The 13423-nt window shown below is 47.7% G+C and overlaps 1 protein-coding gene across 1 annotated transcript in view; it reads left to right on the top strand.

Annotated features, from left to right (window-relative positions):
- The window catches only part of MTHFD1 (methylenetetrahydrofolate dehydrogenase (NADP+ dependent) 1, methenyltetrahydrofolate cyclohydrolase, formyltetrahydrofolate synthetase), a gene marked incomplete at its 5' end in the record, with an annotated part of 63697 nt that overhangs the window by 3662 nt on the left and 46612 nt on the right, over positions 1 to 13423 (top strand). Inside the window, 5 exons of the mRNA XM_015421794.1 lie at positions 227 to 280; positions 3492 to 3628; positions 4536 to 4636; positions 5827 to 5963; positions 9687 to 9798. Of these exons, the coding sequence (XP_015277280.1) occupies positions 227 to 280; positions 3492 to 3628; positions 4536 to 4636; positions 5827 to 5963; positions 9687 to 9798 (541 nt within the window). The remainder of the gene's footprint in view (positions 1 to 226; positions 281 to 3491; positions 3629 to 4535; positions 4637 to 5826; positions 5964 to 9686; positions 9799 to 13423) is intronic.

Genomic DNA, 13423 nt, shown 5'->3' with positions numbered 1-13423 from the left:
CAAGGGGGAAACATAGAGTTTCCCCCTCGGATGGTCGTGGCCCCGCCCCCAGCGTGCCCGGCGTCATAACGTCACTTCCTGGTGACGCGCATGCCGGGGTGGGGTTCCCCCGGGGCCCGATCTGGCGGCGGTGGGGAACGGGCCTATGATTCCCCTCCCCCTTTTCATTATAATCATGATGCGACTCATAACACCTAATAACTCCTGGGCCGTTTTGCTTTCCCAGATCGGGATCAACGCCAATCACATCAAGCTGCCAAATAGTGCATCAGAAGCGGAGGTAACTCTTTCTACTTTGAAATGTGTGTGTGTGTACGTATGTGCAGGGGTGAGCTTTCACGTTTTGCTTTCCCAGATCGGGATCAACGCCAATCACATCAAGCTGCCAAATAGTGCATCAGAAGCGGAGGTAACTCTTTCTACTTTGAAATGTGTGTGTGTGTACGTATGTGCAGGGGTGAGCTTTCACGATAAGAGTTTGTCAGGATAATCCTGCTTGTTCTCTCTTGGCAGTTATTTCTTCTGATCTCGCCGCATGGCATCTGAATTATATTTGATTACAGCCTGAGGGAAGGTGAAGGTTTTTTTAAAAAAAAACCTTCCCGCCTTCTGGCTATCGCTAACCTTCTCAATGTGACTGTGAGGACACATTGGCCCGGAAGCATTATCGCGAAGTCATGATTCTTGTTTGGCTCAGAGGAAGAGTCTCTCCTTGGCATGCAGAAGGCCATTTCCAGTTAAAAGGATCAGGTAGTAGGCACTGTTCCCTCTAAGCTGAGTTAGTGTGAGCTAGCTCACAGTTTTTTTAGCTTCCGGCTCACACATTTTTGTCTTCGCTCAGGAAGGACGGCTCCAGAGCAAACTAATTTATGCAGCTGCCAAATCGCTCACTCACAACTTTAATGCCAGGAGCTCGCAAAGTAGAATTTTTGCTCACAAGACTCCACAGCTTCGAGGGAACATTGGTAGTAGGTGACGTGAAGGACCTCTGTCTGAGACCCTTGGAGAGCAGCTACCAGTCTGAGTAGGCAATACTGACCCTGATGGACCAGTGGTAGGTCAGCGTCATGTGTTTGTGTGTAAAATGCACTTTAGTGCCAACTTGGAGCTTCATTGGTGGACTGGCATTTTTCCCCTTCCGTTGTGAACGAGTCTGCTTCGAGTCTGCTTCGAGAGGAGCGTGCAGAAATAGTAGGGAATGACAATTAAATTTACAAGGCGTTCTCACGTGAAAGGGGAACGGGTTAGTTCCTGAGGATCTGTTCAGTGTGTGGTTCCCCTTTTTTCCTGGTGTGAAGAGCCTTCCCTCAGTGTGAGAGATTCAAACAGCCCTTTGCTTGAGGGAAAGGCTTATTGGGCTAGTGGAAGGGGGCTACAATAGAGGAACGGATCCGTGGGATCCAATTCAATGTATTCTACAGAGGTATGTTTTGGGGTAAAGGCTGGGGAAAGAGAATGGAATAATCAGAGTCCTCTCAGAGTTTGATGGGACTCTAATCTGGGAGAACTGAGTTTGATTCCCCCCACTCCTCCACATGCAGCTGCTGGTGTGACCTTGGGTCAGTCTCAAGTTCTCTCAGAGCTGTTCTCTCACACACAGTTCTCGAAAGAGCTCTCTCAGTCCCACCTCCCTCACAGGGTGTCTGTTGTGGGGAGGGGAAGGGAAAGGAGATTGTAAGCCGCTCTGAGACTCCTTCTGGAAGTGAGGGGTGGAGTATAAATCCAATCTCTTCTCTTCTCATTAAGAGGGTTTTGAAATGTATTTCGAAATCCACCAGTGGAATGTCAGCATCAGAAGCCTTATTATTTATTTATTTGATTCATATTTAATTTCATTTAGGCATGTAGGTGTGTGTTTTTATTTCAAGTAACCTTAGGCTCCAGCACCAGGAGGCAAACACATAAAGCCAACATAAGAGCTCATTAACAAAATGAAAACAACACAGGATGAAAACACACAATTAAAAAAAAAAAGCAAACCACAGCCAGTTCTGCCAAAATGTTTCTCTGTTGAGATTCTTTACTAGGTGAGGGACTGCAGACCCACGATTGGGTCTCCTCAGTGCGTTGTTTTACGTTTTCAGAACAATAGTGGCTGCACAGGGCTCCACTTTGGCTCAGGGCCCTGATGTGGGTAGAGAAGAAGAAGAAGAAGAAGAAGAAGAAGAAGAAGAAGAAGAAGAAGAAGAGGAAGAGGAAGAGGAAGAGGAAGAGATTGGATTTATACCCCGCCCTTCACTACCCAGAGGAGTCTCAGAGCGGCTTACAAACTCCTTTCCCTTCCCCTCCCCACAACAGACACCCTGTGAGGTGGGTGTGGCTGAGTGACACAAACTGCTCTTTTTTCAAGAACAGCTGTGCCAGAGCTACGGCTTTCCCAAGGTCATCCAGCCAGGTGCAAGTGGAGGAGTGGGGAATCAGACCTGGTTCTCCCGTATTAGAGTCCGCGCACTTAACCATTACACCAAACTGGCTCTCCAGTTTGGGTTTTAACGCTTCCCCCTGGCTGTTGCTTCCCTGATCAGAACTGACCTTCCTGAGGTGATGTCAGTGTTGGAAAGGAAGAAAAGATGGTGCAAGAGAGAACGTCTGTCACCCTCTCTTTCTAATAACAAAATCCAGGGCTATTTTTGGGCAGGAACGCACAGGAACGGAGTTCCAGCTGGCTCCCGAGTTGGCCACGCCCAGCGGGAACTCATTAGCATAATAGGCCACACCCAACAGCAGGAGCTCATTAGGATTGGCTACATTAGGGGTGTGTGGCCTAACATGCAAAGGAGTTCCTGCTACAAAAAGAGCCCTGGGTTTTGACAACAAACAAGGTAAACAGAATAACAAGCAAAAGGTGGGTGTGGCTGGATGACCACACTTCTGGTAACATGGGGGTGCGGCCTAATAGGCTAATGAGCTGTGCTGTCAGGGGTGTGGCCCAATATGCTAATGAGTTCCTGCTGGGCTTTTTCTTCAAAAAGAGCCCTGACAATTACAGGGTTGCCAGGTACCCCTTTTCAACCAGCACCCCTTACCAGCAGGTCCTTACTGGCAGGAAAACGAGCCCTAGGCCTGCGTCCCTGATGACACAGTGGCGTGTCACTTCCAGCCCTGGAAGTTATGTCATCATTTCACGGGTGCCACAGGGATGCTCTGGTATTTGGGCAAAAGCTCTGGTAGAAATTGATTTTACCATAGAGTTTTTGCCCAAATACCAGAGCATCCCTATGTCGCTGACAATGGGGTGATGTCACTTCTGGTGCACTCAGGACCTTTACACGTAAAGGATCCCGCGTCTGATGCCCAGAATCAGCATCTGGTTTGAACCTGAGACCTTCTGTGTGAAGGCCTCAAATCCTGCTGCTGAGTTTCAGGCCCTGTTCTCCACAACAGGCTCACACTTGCAGAAATGTATCCAGAGGGGGTTAAATCTATACCTTTCCATCCACAAACATTCTGAAGCTTATTTCCCTCTCAATGGCTTGCTTTCAAATGCTCAGGTGCTGAGGTGCATTCATGCACTGAACGAAGATCCGGCCATTCATGGATTTATCGTGCAGCTGCCTCTGGATTCGAACAAGCCCATCAACACTGAGAAAATAACCAACGCTGTGGCACCCGAGAAGGACGTGGATGGGTAAGCGTCTTCTTTTTATATGTAATTACTGAGCTCAAGTCAAGGTTCTGGTTATCGTCTTCAAAGCCCTGTAGAACTGCCTCCCCCATTATGCCCCGCTGTGACAGCTTTGCTTATCTGAAAGAAGCCTTCCAAAGACGCCAGCCTGGAAAGGTGTATGATTGGCAGCTGCTCATTCATGTGCATTCTCAGTGGTGGCTCGCTTCTTTCGTTCCTCAGATTGTGCACAACAGTGATCTTTGAGAAGGCATTTAAAAAAAAGAGATTAGAACTGTAATGGAACAAGCAGACCAGGAGGGCACCTTTGTAAGAGTGCATTGCAGTGATTATTATGGGTATCGCCTGCTTTTACTGCATTGTAAAGGTAAAGGTAAAGGTTCCCTTGCTTGAAAGCCATTTGAATCCGACTCTAGGGTTGCGGTGCTCATCTTCGTTTGGTGTAGTGGTTAGGAGCACGGACTCTAATCTGAGAGGACCGGGTTTGATTCCCCACTCCTCCAAGTGCTGCTGCTGGGTGACCTTGGGTCAGTCACAAGTTCTCTCAGAGCTGTTCTCTCACAAGCAGTCCTCAAAAGAGCTCTCTCAGCCCCACCTACCTCACCGGGTGTCTCTTGTGGGTGTCCCTCCCCACAACAGACACCCTGTGAGGTAGGTGGGGCTGAGAGAGCTCTTTCGAGAACTGCTCTTTCAAGAACAGCTCTGACAGAACTCTGGCTTGCCCAAGGTCATCCAGCAGCTGCAAGTGGAGGAGTGGGGAATCAAACCTGGTTCTCCCGTATTAGAGTCTGCGCACTTAACCACTACACCAAACTGGCTGTGGAATATACATATCTAAATGGAGTTGGGTTGGGTGTGTCTTCAGCATGTTTGAATGCCGTCAGCTTTGCCGTTCCTTTTGCCTTCCCAGCTTGAGCAGCATCAACGCAGGGAAGCTTTCGCGAGGTGACCTCGGAGACTGTTTCATCCCCTGCACACCCAAAGGGTGTATGGAACTCATCAGGCAAACGGGTAAGCTTGTTCCTTGGACACCTCCCGGTGGTCCGTTTGCATTTCCTCTCGCTGGCTTCCTTTGGTCTGCTGCCCAAAGCCTTAGCCTTGGCGAGTGATGGCCTAACTCTGCCTCTTCCTGTCACATGACTCTGAGTTCTCGTGACTTCCTATCACCGCCTCTCCCCATATGAGCCCCGGAGAGCTTTACGTTTCCGATCAGCACCTCCTGGTGATCCTCGGCCCAAGGGATGCCTGCGTGGCCTCAACCAGGGCGAGGACTTTTTCAGCCCTGGCCCCAACCTGGTGGAACGGGCTCCCACCCGGGATCAGAGCCCTGCGGGGCCTTTTACAGTTCCCCAGGGCCTGTAAAGCGGAGCGGTTCCACCAGGCATTCGGTTGAGGTGGCGGACGTTCAGCCATTCTGGCTTTCCCTGTTCATGCCCCCTCCCCAGTGCCCTTCTGCTTAGATATTACTTGGGCACTGGAGCTTTTATGCACCTGACATGAGGCAAGGGTTCTTTTTCGTCACCGTTTGTTGCGCCAGCTGTTGTTTCACTGGTTTTATCGCTTTTTCTTGTTTTATGAATCTTGGGTTGTAAGCCGCCCTGTGCCCACTCGTGGGATAGGGCGGGTTATCAATTAAATTAATAATAATAACAACCACAACAATGCTTAGGCAGATCCTGGTGAACCTAGGCAGATCATGAGAGGGAGGGCAGGAAAGGTTGCCTCAGTGCTTCCTTCCCGTGGCCCTTTCTTACACGCCCAGGGAAATGGCGATCGCCACGTTGGGGTCAGGAAGCAGTTTTTCTCCAGGCCAGTTTGACTGAAGATCCTGGAGGGTTTTTTGTCAACTTCTGGGTGGGGAGCAGGGGGTCCCTGCGGGTGTGGAGGGGGAGGTGTTTGTGGATTTCCTGCATTGTGCAGGGGGCTGGACTAGATGACCCTGGAGGCCCCTTCCAACTCTATGATTCTATGATTCTCTGAACTTGCTTGGATCTCAGGAGGTGCCATGCTTATTGGGTCCCCGGTCTGGGAAGGTTGATGACCACTGGAACAAACAACGCAGAGCTTGATAGACCAGGGGTGTGACTTTGTTTTTGACATTTCCCAGGGGCACAGGGGTTGATAGTGGAGTGCAGGAAATGAGAAGATTCATGCCTCAAACTTCGCTCCAAAAATGTTGAAAAGGAGGTTCTGTGTTGCAGGTATCCAAGTGGCGGGCAAGAGAGCCGTGGTGATTGGGCGGAGTAAGATAGTCGGCGCGCCGATGCATGACCTGCTGCTCTGGAACCATGCCACCGTGACCACGTGTCACTCCAAGACGGCATCACTGGCTGAGGAAGTAAGGCTGGAAGGCTCCTCTGGGTGTGCAGGGCAGCTGTGTTGTTATGCAGACATGGCCCTTTGGCCAGAGGTTTTGAGCATCTTGAATTATTTGACGGAACGGGCACTTAGATGTTTTGAAATTGCAAATTGGTCCCTGGGCAAAGGTTTATGTCACCTGCATTCAGGTATAAGGGGCCAGTGCAGTGATACGGTTAGAGCGCTGGGCTAGGACCAATGCTCCCTCTAAGCTGTGGAGTCTTGTGAGCAAAAATTCTACTTTGTGAGCTACTGGCATTAAAGCTGCGAGTGAGCGATTTGGCTACTTCATAAATTAGTTTGTTCTGGAGCCATCCTTCCTGAGCTAAGACAAAAATGTGTGAGCCGGAGCCTTAAAAACTGTGAGCTAGCTCACACTAACTCAGCTTAGAGGGAACACTGGCTAGGACCTGAGAGACCTGGGTTCAAATCCTCACTCAGATGTGAAAGTCACCATATCGTCCTTGGGCCAGTCACTCTCAACCTAACCTCTCCCGTGGTGGTGGAAAGTGCCGTCAAGTTGCAGCTGGTTTATGGTGACCCCTCAAGGGGGTTTTCAAGGCAAGAGACTAACAGAGATGGTTTGCTGTTGCCTGCCTCTGCATAGCAACCCTGGACTTCAACAACAACAACAACAACAACAACAACAACAATAATAATAATAATAATAATAATAATAATTGTATGGCAGTGTGTGTAGTATAGTCAGGACAGGAGATCCTAAGACTGTCTGGCAGCTAGAAGTTCTAGCTCTTTTAGCATTATGCACCACTAGGTGGCAATCGAGACTTGTTTTTAAGGCAAGAGATATTTCAGAGGTGGTTTGCCATCGCCTGCCTCTGTGTCACAGCCCTGGTATTCCTTGGAGGTCACCCATCCAAATACTAACCAGGGCCGTCCCTGCTTAGCTTCCAAAATCTGATGAGACTGGGCCAGCCTAGACCATCCACGTTACAGGGTCTGGACTTTCTCGATGGTCTCCCATCCAAGTACTTACCAGGGCCGACCCTGCTTGGCTTCCAGTATCTGACAAGATAAGGCAGCTCAGGGCATCCTGTCTCATAGAGAAGAGGAAAGGAAGAGGTTGGATTTGTATCCCGCCCTTCACTACCCAGAGGAGTCTCAAAGCCGCTTACAATCTCCTTTCCCTTCCCATCCCCACAACAGACACCCTGTGAGGTAGGTGGGGTTTTCTTCCGAGGACTGCTCTGAGAGAACTTGTGACTGACCCAAGGTCACACCAGCAGCTGCATGTGGAGGAGTGAGGAACCAAACCCTGTTTTCCCAGATTAGAGCCCGTGCTCCTAAGCACTACATTTTATTCATTCAGAAGTCTTTCCCAGCCTTCCTTCTGGAGTCTTTTTCTATCCGTAGTTGCGGGGACTTGTCGAGGGCCCCCGCTCGCATGCAAAGCACGTGTTCTGCTATTGAGCCGTGGCATCTCCCCCCCCCCCAGCTGCATTGATTTGTTTCCCAGAAAAAAGCCCATTCAGCAAGCCTAGACTCCCAATAGAGTTTGCTGGCAGGGTAATAAAGAGAAACCCGCAGCTGGCACAGCTGTGAGAAGTGAACTCAGTGTGGTCATAGTGGGAACTATGGAAACACATGTTGCTTGCATAGGTAATGTCCTGAATTCAACCTCTAGCGTCTCTGCATGGAAGGATTTTTTTGGGGGGAGGCAAACCCTTCCTTGCAACAAAAGCTCCCTGCCTTTATATAGGATGTCAGGAAGAAAAGTTTCTAGCCTAGCGTTTTCCCTGAGAATATTAGTCTTCTTTATGTGGAGAGGGTTTGTGAGAGAGAATATGTGTCTCTGTGTGTGTGTTTTTACAGACCTATTAGCCTGGAAGAGTGGCTTAAAGAAAGTCTATGGTGTTACCATTTGTTGTTTCTCGAGTGATCTTTTGTTTCTGAGCCCCTCACTAGATCTTTGCTCCTACATTTTATTCATTCAGAAGTCTTTCCCAGCCTTCCTTCTGGAGTCTTTTTCTATCCGTAGTTGCGGGGACTTGTCGAGGGCCCCCGCTCGCATGCAAAGCACGTGTTCTGCTATTGAGCCGTGGCCCCTCCCCCCCCCCAGCTGCATTGATTTGTTTCCCAGAAAAAAAGCCCATTCAGCAAGCTTAGATTCCCAATAGAGTTTGCTGGCAGGGTAATAAAGAGAAACCCGCAGCTGGCACAGCTGTGAGAAGTGAACTCAGTGTGGTCATAGTGGGAACTATGGAAACACATGTTGCTTGCATAGGTAATGTCCTGAATTCAACCTCTAGCGTCTCTGCATGGAAGGATTTTTTTGGGGGGAGGCAAACCCTTCCTTGCAACAAAAGCTCCCTGCCTTTATATAGGATGTCAGGAAGAAAAGTTTCTAGCCTAGCGTTTTCCCTGAGAATATTAGTCTTCTTTATGTGGAGAGGGTTTGTGAGAGAGAATATGTGTGTGTGTGTGTATTTTTACAGACCTATTAGCCTGGAAGAGTGGCTTAAAGAAAGTCTATGGTGTTACCATTTGTTGTTTCTCGAGTGATCTTTTGTTTCTGAGCCCCTCACTAGATCTTTGCTCATGGCTAAATTTATCAGTTATCTAAATCTAGAACTCCGGCTCAGATAGCGTATATGATTAAAGGAATGAATCCAAAGTGTTGGCACTGTGGCTAAGAAGTAGGTCTATACGCCCATATGTGGTGGGAATGCAAAGTGGTTAAGGAATTTTGGCAAAAGACTGTAAAGGTTATCTTTGATTTATTTCAAGTTAATATAGAGATTAATAGGGACTTGCCTATTTCTGGAATTTTGGGAAATAAAAAAGTGGAAAGAAATAAACGGGAGTTATATAAAATTATGGTTTTAGCTGGGATGGCTGTAATAGCATTGGGATGGAGGGATAGGCACAAATGGACAATGGGAAAATGGAATAATTATGTCTTTGAACGCATACACTCAGATATATTTGCACAGATAATTACTGAAGAGACATGGGAGGAGAAATGTCAAAAGATTACAAATAAATGGGTGGGATATAAGGAATGGGTGGAAAGGGGGGAAGCCAATCCAAATATCCAAATACGAATGAAGAATCTGTGCACATGGTTAAAAATATGAAGATACTATAAAGGAGGGGGGGAGTGGGGTAAAATGATTGTACAATGATTTAATGTAAGATTATGTATATAAGCGTCAATTTAAAAAAAAGTTATCTAAATCAGGAGTCCCCAGCCTTTTTGAGACTGCAGGCATCTTTGGAGTTCTGATCTAGCATGATTGGCACAGCCACAAAATGGCTGCTGCAGGAGGCGGAGTCAGCCACCAAACTGCCGCAGCAGCTTACCTTCCGTCACACAGTGACAATCCTTGTGCTGAGCGGCAGCTACCATTAAAGCAGTGTTTTTTTTAAAAATCTGCACGCCCAATCAATTCTCGATTGGTCAATCTGAAGCCCCACCCACTTTCTAAAAAGGCTTGACGGGTGCGGGGAAAGGTGTCGGCAGGCGACATGGTGTTGGCAGGTTGGGGACTTCAGGTCTAAATGTTTTATCCACATATTTCACTGTTCATAAGTGAAGATGCTCAGATTGGTTGACTTTCCTTTGGTCTTTCCCTTAAATCTTTTTCCTGTATCGCGAAACTGGTTTTTTAAAAAGGGCAGGTTCCATAGAGCCTTCCTTTTCATGGATCCCTGTTCTGACGGCGGACCATGTGTTTTGCAGGTCAGCAAAGCGGATATCTTGGTAGTTGCAGCTGGCAAAGCCGAGATGGTGAAAGGGGAGTGGATTAAGCCTGGCGCGGTCGTGATAGATTGCGGGATCAACCACATACCAGGTAACTGAGTAAAGAGGAGGTATCAGTTTGCATGGTGCGTGGGAATGTACAGACGTGGGGTTTAGGTTTTCCAGATTCCAGAGAGGTTGGTGAGTTTTCTATGACTATTATAACTAATGTATCTGAAAGGTTTCATAGTAAACGATAATACTATAAGACAGTTTTAATAGGAAATGAAAAGAGTAGTACCTGTTGTTTATTATAACAAACCGTTGTGTGCAATCTTATAAAAATTCTATGAAGTTACCTATGTTATACTATATAATAGATAAGATCGATAAGATAAAAATGAAAATATAGTATGAGAAGTTGGTAGAATGAGTAGGTCATTATATAGATTTTTTTTAAGTTAATAGGTCATATATATTTTAAGCTATATCCTTATGCCATTACACCGTATATATCTTGTTAAGCATTTGTGAAGCTAATCTATCATATACTCTGTTACATATGCTTATAAATATTGAAAAGGGAAGGTCCTTAATTTCTGTAAAATTGCCCTCAGACTAGGTTTTTTGGTAATTATATTTTCTATCTGTTTTTCCCTATCCCTTCTTTTTTTCTGTATCCCTTAATTTTTTTTTTTAAAAAAACCATATTCCAGAGAGGTGAGCATGGCTGGTGAACCCCCCGTGGGAGCTGGCTCCGTCAGCCTTCCGGAAGAGCCAGCGTACACAGATGTCAAACAGAGTGTTTGACACCAGGAAGCAAAGAAGCCCACTGCTTGCCCGAGAGCACTTAAAACTGCCTGGGAGGGGTGGGGGGGAGCCTCTGGAGAGATGTGGACTTGCAGGCAGGGTCGTCTTGGGAAGTTAAGGATGGAGAGGGGCCATGGTTCAGCGGTAGAGTGTCTGCTTAGCATGCAGATGGTCTCAAGTTCAATCCTCAGCATCTCCGGTGAAAAGGATCATCACTAGGTGATGTGAAAGACTTCTGCCTGAGACCTTGGAGAGCCGCTGCCAGTCTGAGTAGACAATACTGACCTTGACGGACCAAAGGTCTGATTCAGTATAGGGCAGCTTCGTGTGTTTGTGTGTTCAGTCGGGGGATTCCAGAATGGGAAACGCCATACATCTGTTTTATAGATCGCTTACTTTTGCTAGTACCGTACAAGGGTCCAGTGTTGCCTTGACCTGGATAGCCAAAGCAAGCCGGATCTCGTCAGATCTTGGAAGCTAAGAAGGGTCAATTCTGGCAAGTACTTGGAAGGGAGACCTCCTTGGAATACCAGAGGCAGGATGCAGAGACAGGCTTTATTCAGTCACCTCTCTGAATATCCTCCCAAGTCCCCAGTACGGGGTCAGTCACCAGAAGTTGACGTGACTTCCAGGTGCCCCAGTAGGGGGTCAGTCACCAGAAGTCGACGTGACTTCCAGGTCCGCAGACACTCACACGCATATATGCACATAAAATAATAGCAAAAAAAAAAACCAACCCAAAAAAGGGTCCAGTGTTGACCGTATGAGTGAACCCATGGCTTGGTATTGTCTGCTCCTTATTGGCAGATGCTCTCAGGTTGAGAAAGTCCCCCCCCCCAACTCTTTATAGCTGAGATCTCTTAAATGGTGATGCCAGGGATTGAACCTGGGAACTATTGCATGCGGAGCTGAGGCTCCCCACAGAACCACAGCTCTTCCCCTTAGCAACAACACATAGCCCTGCCTTATACTGAGTCAGAGCATTGGCCAAACAAGGTCCGTATTAAATCCTTTGACTGGCAGCTGAGCTGTTCTTCAGGGTCTCAGCTAGGGGCCTTTCTCATCACCGACTCGAGATTCCGGGGACCGAAGCCGGGATTGAACTGGGGATTGAACCTGGGACCATTTGCAGGCAAAACAGATGCTCTTCCTCTGAGCCACAGCAGGATTTGGTGTTTGAAACGTGTATGAAGCTGCCTTATTGAATCAGACCCTTGATCTGTCACAGTCAGTATTGTCTACTCGTGGGCACTCAGTGAAATTGCTGAGCAGTCAGGTTAGAACGGATAAAAGGAAGTCCTTCTTCACCCAAAGAGTGATTAACACATGGAATTCACTGCCACAGGAGGTGGTGGCAGCTACAAGCACGGACGGCTTCAAGAGGGAATTAGATAAACATATGGAGCAGAGGTCCATCAGTGGCTATTAGACACAAGGTATAGATAGGAACTCTCGGTCTTGGGCAAGGGATGCTCTGTCTTCTTGGTGCTTGGGGGGGGCAACAGTGGGAGGGCTTCTAGTGTCCTGGCCCCACTGCTGGACCTCCTGATGGCACCCGGTATTTTTGGCCACTGTGTGATACAGAGTGTTGGACTGGATGGGCCATTGGCCCCATTCAACACTGGCTTCTCTTATGTTGTTATGGCTCTCCAGGCTCTCAGGCAGAGGTCTTTCACATCACCTACTGCCTGGTCCTTTTATTTATTTATTTATTTATTATTGAGATTTTTACCCCGCCCTCCCTGCAGAGTGGGCTCAGGGCGGCTTACGAGGGGCAAAGCCCATATAAAACAGATAAAAACAATAAAAACATTAATAACAGTTGTACTAAATTTAAAAACAAGATGGTCTCCGGATGCATGCCAGATGGTAAACAGACAGTTCTCCAGGGATGATTGAACCGGGGACCTTCTGCGGGCCAAAGAGATGCTCTGCCACTTAAGCCACAGCCCCTTCCCCTTTTGGTGGGAGATGCTGGGGATTGAACTTTTCTGTTCATCACTTGGCCAAGTTTTGAATGGAATTGGTATCCCATTGACACCTCCAGTGACTGAGCCGTTGAACCAGAGTTACAGTCCCTTTGTTGAGTTTTCGCTTCAGTTCTGAGGAACTGAGTCTCAGGTGCCTAAATAAGAGGATTAGTCATCCCTACCAAGCTGTTGCCGTCCTCCCACTTCCTGCGCCTCCGAGAGAACGCTGCTTTTATAAGTGATCACTCATTTATTGCAATTACCTAATGGAAGGTTTTTTTATGTGTTTCTTTGTTAGAGCACTCCTCCAGCTCCCATTATTTTAGCTTTAGTTTGGTGACAGATATGGCTGTTTGAAATAATTCATCCTCAAAGCGCGCTCCAAAAAAGACTTCTCGGGGATGGCTTTGAATGCTGAAGTTCACCCAGGGAGAACATAAGAAGAGGTCTGATTCAGTAGTCCATCTAGTCCAGCATCCTGTCTCACACAATGACCAACCAGTTCTTCTGGAGGTCCAACAACAGGGCAGAGGCTGAGGCCTTCATTAGAACATAAGAAGAGCTCTGATGGATCCGACCAATAGTCCATCTAGTCCAGCATCCTGTCTCACACAGTGGCCAACCAGTTCTTCTGGAGGTCCAGCAACAGGGCATGGAGGCTGAGGCCTTCATTAGAACATAAGAAGAGCTCTGATGGATCCGACCAATAGTCCATCCAGTCCAGCATCCTGTCTCACACAGTGGCTAACCAGTTCTTCTGGAGGGCCAACAAACAGGGCATAGAGGGCGAGGCCTTCATAAGAACATCAAAAGAGCCCTGCAGAATCAGACCAATAGTCCATCTAGTCCAGCATCCTGTCTCACACAGTGGCCAACCAGTTCTTCTGGAGGTCCAACAACAGGGCATAGAGGCCGAGGCCTTCATTAGAACATAAGAAGAGCTCTGATGGATCAGAC

Source organism: Gekko japonicus, unplaced genomic scaffold (genome assembly GCF_001447785.1).
Source record: "Gekko japonicus isolate JY-2015 unplaced genomic scaffold, Gekko_japonicus_V1.1 scaffold4932, whole genome shotgun sequence".
NCBI classification, from domain to species: Eukaryota; Metazoa; Chordata; class Lepidosauria; order Squamata; family Gekkonidae; genus Gekko; species Gekko japonicus.
This window is presented reverse-complemented; position numbering and strand designations above follow the sequence as displayed.